The sequence below is a fragment of the Pelodiscus sinensis genome, chromosome 30 (genome assembly GCF_052426305.1).
Source record: "Pelodiscus sinensis isolate ZL-2025 chromosome 30, ASM5242630v1, whole genome shotgun sequence".
NCBI classification, from domain to species: domain Eukaryota; kingdom Metazoa; phylum Chordata; order Testudines; family Trionychidae; genus Pelodiscus; species Pelodiscus sinensis.
This window is the reverse complement of record NC_143081.1, coordinates 14,708,195-14,717,752: the sequence shown is the minus strand read 5'-3', so window position 1 is coordinate 14,717,752 and position 9,558 is coordinate 14,708,195. Positions and strand designations below refer to the sequence as shown.

At 50.3% G+C, this 9,558-nt stretch overlaps 1 protein-coding gene across 1 annotated transcript; it reads right to left on the bottom strand.

The window, feature by feature from the left end:
• Positions 1–6,115: 6,115 nt before the first annotated feature.
• LOC102452865 (olfactory receptor 14C36-like) lies at positions 6,116–7,030 on the bottom strand. Its single transcript, XM_014569011.4, has one exon. The coding sequence runs from the start codon at positions 7,028–7,030 to the stop codon at positions 6,116–6,118; it is 915 nt and encodes a 304-aa protein (XP_014424497.2).
• Between the last annotated feature and the right edge of the window lie 2,528 nt (positions 7,031–9,558).

Genomic DNA, 9,558 nt, shown 5'->3' with positions numbered 1-9,558 from the left:
GTTGCGGGGCGCGTTGCAATGCGGGGGGTGTGTGTTTGTGTGTGTGCAGGAGAGGGTTGCGGGGCGTGTTGCAATGCGGGGGGTGTGTGTTTGTGTGTGTGCAGGAGGGGGTTGCGGGGCGCGTTGCAATGCAGGAGGCGGGTGTGTGTGTGCGTGCGGGAGTGGGTTGCGGGGCGTGTTGCAATGCAGGAGGCGGGTGTGTGTGTGCGTGCGGGAGTGGGTTGCGGGGCGTGTTGCAATGCAGGAGGCGGGTGTGTGTGTGCGTGCGGGAGTGGGTTGCGGGGCGTGTTGCAATGCAGGAGGCGGGTGTGTGTGTGTGCAGGAGGGGGTTGCGGGGCGTGTTGCAATGCAGGAGGCGGGTGTATGTGTGTACGTGCGGGAGGGAGATTGCGGGGCGTGTTGCAGTGCGGGGGGTGTGTGTTTGTGTGTGTGCAGGAGGGGAGTTGCGGGGCGTGTTGCAATGCGGAGGCGGGTGTGTGTGCGCGTGCGGGAGGGAGATTGTGGGGCGTGTTGCAATGCGGGGGGTCTGTGTTTGTGTGTGTGCAGGAGGGGAGTTGCGGGGCGTGTTGCAATGCGGGGGTGTGTGTTTGTGTGTGTGCAGGAGGGGGTTCCGGGGCGTGTTGCAATGCGGGGGGGGGTGTGTTTGTGTGTGTGCAGGAGGGGAGTTGCGGGGCGCGTTGCAATGCGGGGGTGTGTTTGTGTGTGTGCAGGAGGGGGTTGCGGGGCGTGTTGCAATGCGGGGGTGTGTTTGTGTGTGTGCAGGAGGGGGTTGCGGGGCGTGTTGCAATGCGGGGGTGTGTGTTTGTGTGTGTGCAGGAGGGGGTTGCGGGGCGTGTTGCAATGCGGGGGTGTGTGTGTGTGTGTGCAGGAGGGGGTTGCGGGGCGTGTTGCAATGCGGGGGTGTGTGTTTGTGTGTGTGCAGGAGGGGGTTGCGGGGCGCGTTGCAATGCAGGGGGCTGTTTGTGGAAGTGTGTGTCCCTGCCCCGGCACAGTTCACCCGGCTGCGTCTCTAACGGCTGTTTGCTCAGGACGTGACGGTTGTTTCTCCAGGGGAGGTAAATGGAGCAGCCCTGATCAGCTCTGACGCTGCCTCGGCTTGGACCCTGGGGCGACAGCAGCCGGGGTGCGGCCCCCGCGCGCGCCAGTCAGCTGAGATTCTGGTTTCAATCGGGGACCCTCATCCCGTCCTGAGACTCCCCCCCCCACCTCGACCCTGAGGCTGCATCCCCTTCCCTGTGCCCCCAACACTCAACCTACTGGCCTGCCTCCCACTCTCCCTCCCTGAGCCCCCAACACATCGACCCCTCCTTACTCCTGCACCCCCCGCTTTGCCCTGAGCCCCCCACCGCCTGTCCTATCCCCCCACACCCAACTTACTGCCTTGACTCCTGTACCCCTCGCCCCCAACCGCCTGCCCTGACCCCTGCACCCCACATCTTACCTGAACCCCTCATTCCTCTCAAGCCCCTGACATGACCCCTCCACACACCCAGCCTCCTGCCCTGACTCCTGTACGTCCCCACATTTCTGCCCTGAGCCCCCCACCCACTGGGCTGCATTTCTGTATTTCTCCCTGCCTCAGTAATTGTCCCAGCACCACTCCTAGTGCGGGTAGTTCTAGCCTCATAAAAGGGCCTGACACCGATGTCGCTTATTCCCCTCGCTACACCGGCGTCAAGCCCCTTTATGCTGACGTGTCTGTGTCCACGTCGAGCGTTTGGACCGTTTGAACGACACACGCAGAGCTCCAGCTGTTCAGCTTTCTGGAGCGAGCACGCCCTGCTCCTCAGCGCGCCTGCTGCTTTCGATGAAACGAAATCAGAAAGGCAGGCTCCTGTGAAGAAAGGCAAGCAACTGCCTCCCCCCATGGCAAGTGGCACCCGGATCCTTGGTCTTCAGATACCCCGGTGATGGGCACCAAGTGAAAACCTACCTCGACAGCTGTCATAGTCCATGTGGACGACGGTGGATGTCGGTTTAGGGGTGGTATGGAGTTGCTGGTCCCTTTCAAGAGAGGGTCTGTCTGGGATCTCGTTTGAGAGCAGAGTCCAGGGAAGACAGCGGATTGTCCAGCATCTAGACTTGATCGACGGCTTTTAGGACTCAGTGGCAAGGAGGGAGCTCCAGAGGACAGCCTCGTCAGCGCCGCCAGCCTCGTCAGCGCTCTACACTTTCAGGCAAACTGATGGAGGAGAAAGGGGGGAGCTTTAGCTCTGGAGGCTGGGAGACTGAGGGTTCTCCTGCAGATGGTCCAAAGAAGGATGGCTCAAGTCACTAGTGGGGAATCTCTCTGAGCATTTTCCCTATCCCACCTCTTTGGGTATGTCTCCACTTGCCTCCTCTTTCGAGAGAGGGATGCAAATGACGACCTTCCAAATTGCAAATGAAGCCGGGATTTAAATAACCCGTGCTTCATTTGCATATTCGCGTTATGGCGCTATTTCGAAACAACGGACACTGTGTAGATGCGCTTATTTCAAGAGAAACCCTTCTCCCGAAATAACTGGTAAACCTCAGTGTAGGAGCATAAGCTTTCGTGGGCAAAGACCCACTTCGTCAGACATGCATCTGACGAAGTGGGTCTTTGCCCACGAAAGCTTATGCTCCTACACTTCGGTTAGTCTATAAGGTGCCACAGGACTCCTCGCCGCTTTTGCAGATTCAGACTAACACGGCTACCCCTCTGATACTTGGTAAACCTCAGTGTATGAGGAATAAGGGTTATTTTGAGAGAAGGGTTTTCTCTCGAAATAACCGCGTCTTAACAGTGTCCGTTATTTCGAAATAGCGCCATAACGTGAATATGCAAATGAAGCACGGGATATTTAAATCCCAGCTTCATTTGCAATTTTGAATGTCGTCGTTTGCATCCCTCTCTCGAAAGACGGTGCAAGTGTAGACATACCTCAACAAGGGCTGGAGAGCTGTCCCTGCTCTCCAGGGGCGAGAGGGAAGCAGGGAAAAGTGGGTGTAAAAATGGGTTCTGGCTAACAAGAAGTCATGCAAGCAATTCCCTTCGATACTCCAGGTCTTCTGTTTCAACCACCCTTAAAACTACTTACGGATATTAAACCAATGTCATCAAATCAAAAGATTCTTCCAGTTCCGAAGGACCAGCAACATTCCTGGGTCAATTTATAACACAGATCTCACCCCAAAATCATGCTGTAGCCAGTCCTTTAGAATATAAAATGTTGAAGATTTGTTAAAATTAGAAAGAAAGAAAGAAAGAAAGAAAGAAAGAAAGAAAGAAAGAAAGTTAAAATCGATACAGGAATCAACTACATACAACAGTTGCAAAGATCTTGGGTCAGGGTTGTAGCAGCGGTGGAATAAACTACGTGCTTAATTCAAGTCTTGAGAGTACATCCTCAGCTGGGATGCATCATGCAGGCCTTTGTTTAAAGCTTCACTTTGTGGCAACAACCCTGTAGAATGGAGCAGCAGCGCAGAGTACGAAATGGAAGAGCCGGCCTGCACGTTGTCCGCTGTGTGGGTATCTGTCCTTCTGTCCTTTGAACCTTACATCGTCCTTGACCAACCTTGAGTTTGCTTCTGGTGGAACGTTCCCTTGGGGGTTAATGAGGGCGAAAGGCTGATGCCAGGCGGAAGGGCTTAAAAGAGACACATTACGTGACCAAGGGTGTGTCTAGACTACAGGGTTTTGTCGACAGAAGTGAACTTTTGTCGACAAAACAATCCTTGCATCTACACTGCCCCTGAGTTCTGTTGACATAACGTCGACAGAACTCAGCAGTTTTGTCGACGGTGGTAAGTCTTATTCCACGAGGAATAATGCCTCATTCTACGAGGAACGTCATCTAGACGCTCTTTGTCGACAGAGGCTTTGTCGACAGTATCTGTCGACAAAACTTCTGTCGACAAAAGCCTGTAGTCTAGACGTACCCCAAGGGAGCTAGCAAAGAGGGCCAAACAAACAGGAGAGTTGGAGAGAGCGGTGCTGGAGTGAGGCACCTAAGGGATGATGGCCCCATCATTTGTAAAGTGGAAGGCCGTGGGGGGTGGGGCAGTGGAGCAATGAGCTGCACGAGGGCAGGTCTTAACGGGGCTGGTGGCCCCCCTGTTTTAGGCAAAGTCCATCATATCTAGTTTAACTGAGAGTTTGCAGGGTGGTGACACTTGCAAATTACATGTTTAGGCTGGAAGCTCAAAGTATTGTAAATATTGTAATGCAGTTAGGGTACGTCTAGACTAGACTACATCCCTCTGTCGCCAGAGGGATGTAAATTAGACATACTGAAATGGCTAATGAAGCGGGGATTTAAATATACCACGCTTCATTAGAATAAAAATGGCCGCTGCTTTTTGCCAACATGGCACTTTGCCTGCAAAAAGTGGCAGTCTAGACAGGGATCGGTCGACAAGGAAAGCCTTTTCTGACCGATCGCTTATGCCTCGTTCAACAAGGTTTACAGGATCAGTCTTTCCTTGCCGACCTATCCCCATCTAGACTGCCGCTTTTTGCCAGCAAAGTGCCATGTCGGCAAAAAGCGGCGGCCATTTTTATTCTAACGAAGCCCGGGATATTTAAATCCCCACTTCGTTAGCAATTTTGGTACATCTAATTTACATCCCTCGGGCGACAGAGGGATGAAGTCTAGACATACCCTTAGTGTGCTAGAAAGAAATTCAAAACACCTTGATTTGGGCCCAATCCCCGAAATAATTTTATGTACCTAACTCTCATCGGACTTAGCTCACTGTTTTGCCACTGGTCTCCTTAGTGACTTTAGGCAATAGCCAGTACTTACAAACTGTATATCTAATTGCAATAGGCCCAGTTTAATATCGCATCTATATTCCTAACTCCTCTTGCCCCCAAAAAGCACTCAACCCTACATTTAGCTTTAGGCGATTCATAGGTGTTCACTCATAGTGAAAATTAACCATTGGCTTCTGAGATTTCTTGAAGCTATTTATTACAGTATTTGTTTATGTATTTATTTTAAAAAGAGAGTACACATACTTATAGAAGGATCTAGTTGCCCTAACACATCTTAAATAATACAATACAATTCCATCAGTATTAAAATAGTCACTTGACCAGGAACTCAGCTGTCCGGATACCTCCAGAAACTTTAATTCTTCATCCTAAGGGAAAGCAAAACTTTGAAGATATTATGACATCGATATCTTGAATAGATGTTAAAAACCCTGATGTCCCCATTCGATCAACTCGTGTAAATTCCTACCTCCCAAAAGTCATCTAGAACAAAGAAACAAGTCCACGAACAAATCAATAAAATGAAACAAAATAAAAAAGATTCAAGCACACAAACTCTCATCCCCCACCCCCAATGTTTAACCCGAATAAGGAGAAGCAGCATAGACTTCATGAAGTCCACTAGTGACTTCACTGTGGCGGTGGATATTCTGTGCAACATGCTGAGAAAGCACGGTGAGGTTTGCAGCGTAAATCCTTAAGGGTATGTCTACACTAGCTCGTTAATTTGAGCTAGATAGGCAAATCAGGCGACGAGAGTTGCAAATGAAGCACGAGATTTAAATATCCCGGGCTTTATTTGCATGTTCCCGTCCGGTCGCCATTTTGAAATTTCACTAGCCTGAACTAACTGCCGCGTGGCTACACGCGACAGTGAAACGTTAATTTGAACTAAGTCCATTCCATGAGGAGTAACAGTTAATTCGAACTAAGTCCTTAGTTCGAATTAATGTTTCATTGCTGCGTGTAGCCGCGCGGCATTGAGTTCGGGCTAGTGAAATTTCAAAATGGCGACCGAACGTGAACATGCAAATAAAGCCTGGGATATTTAAATCCCGGGCTTCATTTGCAACTCCAGTCGCCTGATTTGCCTACCTAGGTCGAATTAAGAAGCTAGTGTAGACATACCCTAAGACAGAGAGATAGGTTTGCAGGAAGATTTATGGAGAGACACTTAGATTCTGCACGAGTGTGAGTCTAAATTAACACAGTTAATATCCGTGCAGTTAGTCTTGATTTCATCACTTCATAAAAAGTTTGCAGCCCGTGTTCTTATGAAGGTAACTGGTGACCAGTTGATTGTATTCAGAAGGAAACTCAGAATGAAATCACAGTCAAGGAGTGATGACGGACATTTTAGTTTTTGGTGAATTAAATCCACAGTTTCTTCAGCGCAGCTTTGATCTCCTTGTTCCTCAGGCTGTAGATGACCGGATTCACCATGGGAGGCACCACGGCATAGAGAACACCCACCACTAGATCCAGCTTTGTTGCTGAGCTGGAGGTGGATTTCAGGTAGGCAAAGGACCCCGTGCAAATTAACAGAGAGACCACAGTGAGGTGGGGGAGGCAGGTGGAGAAGGCTTTGTGCCGGCCCTGCTCTGAGGGGATTCTCAGGACCGCTTTGAAGATCTGAACATACGACACAAGGATAAAAGCAAAGCAATTCACAGCTAAAAAGGCACTGAAGGCAAGAAGCCCAATTTCACTGCGGTAGGAGTCGGAGCAGGCCAGCTTGAGGAGCTGGGGGATTTCGCAGAAGAACTGGTTGATGTCGTTGGCCTGGCAGAAGGGTAGGCTGAAGGTGTTCCCGGTGTGCAGGGCAGAGTTGACGATAGCAGCAAGCCAGGCGCTGGCGGCCATGTTAACACAAGCTCCCCTGTTCATCACTTTCTCGTAGTGCAGCGGGTGGCAGATGGCGACATATCGGTCATAGGCCATGACAGTGAGCAAGGCAAGATCAGCTACAAGGAAGAGTATAAAGAGAAAGACTTGGGTGACACAGGCAGGGTAGGAAATTGACCTGGTGTCCAGAAGGGAGTTGGCCATGGATTTGGGGACGGTGACAGAGAGGGAACCGAGGTCCAGGATGGACAGGTTGACCAGGAAGAAGTACATGGGGGTGTGAAGACGATGGTCTAAGACGATGGCTGTGATGATGAGAAGGTTCCCCATCAGGGCTGCCAGGTAAAGCACCAGAAACAGCACCACGTGCAAAATCTGCAGCTCCCGCACGTCGGAGAACCCCAGGAGCAGGAACTCGGCCACGGTGGTACGGTTGGGCATTTCCGTCTTCAGCAAGGGGTGTGATGGCTGCAGAGGGAAGGGCACAGACAGAGGTGGGGATTAGAGTGAGACGGGGAACGGCCCCGATGCCCTGCAGATCTCCTGGTGTGGGTGTGCACGAACCACAACACCCGTCCCAGCTACTCACTAGGACTTTTGAGTTACCACATGGGTGTCCATTGGCCTGGCTCCTCAGTCCATGGAGCTGCAACCGTTTTCACCATCTGAAGATCAAGGGCTGGCTCAGGATGTGACTAGAGGAAATTGTGCGTGAAGGGTGGAACAAAGCACAATCCCCATGCAACAGCTGTATCCGAGAGGGCTCCCTCTTGGTGGGGACAGCAAGCCCCAGACACAGGCATGGAACTAAAATACCGACACTGCCCGAAATCCACTTTCCAGAGAAATGTGACACCTAGTGATTCAACGTCCTGCATGGCAGCTCCTCTATCACATTCCAGTGCAGCACCGTATAGACGTCCTGCTGCCTCTGTTTTGAGTTGCACCATCCCGTTTCCATCTGTGTGCTGATGGACTAGTAACACCACCCAGCAAGTTCTCCGCCGTGTCACGGCCTGTGTTGCTTTGAATTGGTGCCACTCCATGGTCATTAGGACACTTTGGCTACGTCTACATTGGCCCCTTTTCCGGAAGGGGCATGTTAATTTCACGAGTTGTAATAGGGAAATGCGCGGGGGATTTAAATATCCCCCGCGGCATTTAAATAAAAATGTCCGCTGCTTTTTTCCGGCTTTTAGAAGTAGGAATAAGATCCTCTGGAAAAGGGCGCTTTTTCCGGAGGATCGGGGCCAGTGTAGACGCTCTTTTCCGGCTTTTCTAAAAGCCAGAAAAAAGCGGCGGACATTTTTATTTAAATGCCGCGGGGGATATTTAAATCCCCCACGGATTTCCCTATTACGACTCGTGAAATTAACATGCCCTTCCGGAAAAGGGGCCAAAGCAGACGAGCCCTTTGGGTGTGTCTAGACTACAGGGTTTTGTCGACAAAAATATACCTACGTCTGCACTACTGCCAAATTCTGTCGACATAATGTGGACAGAACTCGGCAGTTTTGTCGATGGCGGTAAACCTCATTCTACGAGGAATAATGCCTTTTGTCGACAGAGTGCTGTCGACAGAAGGCGTTATTGCATCTACTCTGTCCTTTGCGTCTACACTCTCATGTTGACAAAGCGGCTTGCTTTGTTGACAGAATTGGCTGTCATCTAGATGCTCTTTGTCGACAGCTTTGTCGACAGTATCTGTTGACAGAACTTCTGTTGACAAAAGCCTGTAGTCTAGATGTACCCTTTGATTCTGTGCTTGGTTCTGCTGCTGACCTGCCGAGAGATATCAGGCTGGTCATGTGCCCTTGCTGTGCCTCTGTTTCCCTTTCCTCCCTTTCTCTGCGCTTTGTCGGCTGAGCCTGTAGGCTGGCTGAGGGATGCACTGTGTCCTGTGTGTATGTTTGGTGCCCTGTTTGCAGCATTTGTAGTTAGCTGGCAGCAGTAAAGACGGCATATGGTGCTAGAGCCGACTCTCTAGGTGCTAATCTCATTGCCCTCCCCGATGGTTTGGGCAGAGTTAAGCGATACAGGCTTTAGTTGGGGGCTTCAATTCACTGTTCTCCATCCAAGGCACTAGCATGTTCAATGCCTGTGCAGTGTTACCAACTTTGCTGCTTATTCATTCTTACCATTCCGCAAGTAAACAGACATACACACACCATTGCAATAGAGTGTCTGGGTCCAGATGTTACTATTATTAGACTATGCCAATGTTCCCACCCAATCTAAGATGCCAATCTGGGATAATCAGACATTGTCTGTTTAAATTACAGCTGGTCCCCGACTTACGAACGAGTTACGTACCAACCACTTGGTCGTAACTCGATTTGTTCGTAAGTCGGACCCCATTCATTTAAATGCGACCGCGCTGTTCGTAACTCGGGGACCCACTCTAATGTGCTTAATGGGAGGTTGGTCATAAGTACGAACAGTCGTAAGTTGACACGTTCGTAACTCGAGGACTGGCTGTGTATCAAAGAAACAGTGGGGTTTCAGCTCAAAAAAATCTGAGGAAGTCTGTTACTCTTGAAAGAAAGCCTGTGTATTGGAAAACTCAAAACATTTGTTTTCCTTAATTTACCTGAAAATGTTTCAGTTTCTAGTGGCTTAGCTAATATTTTCTGGCTCAGAGGCTGTGTCTACACTGGCGCGATCTTGTGCAAAAGCGGCCACTCTTGAGCAAAAACTTGCTGCCTGTATACACTGGGCGCGTGTCCTTGCGCAAGTAAACTGACGTTCTAATGTATGAAATCAGGGCTTCTTGCACCAGAACTCTGACGCTCCCGCTCAGGAATAAACCCTTTTGTGCAACTGTTCTTCCGCAAGAGGCCAGTGTAGACAGGCAACACGAATGTCTTGCGCAAGAAAGCCCTATGATTAAAATGGCCATCAGAGCTTTCTTGTGCTAGAGAGCGTCTACACTGGCATAGAATCATAGAATCATAGGACTGGAAGGGACC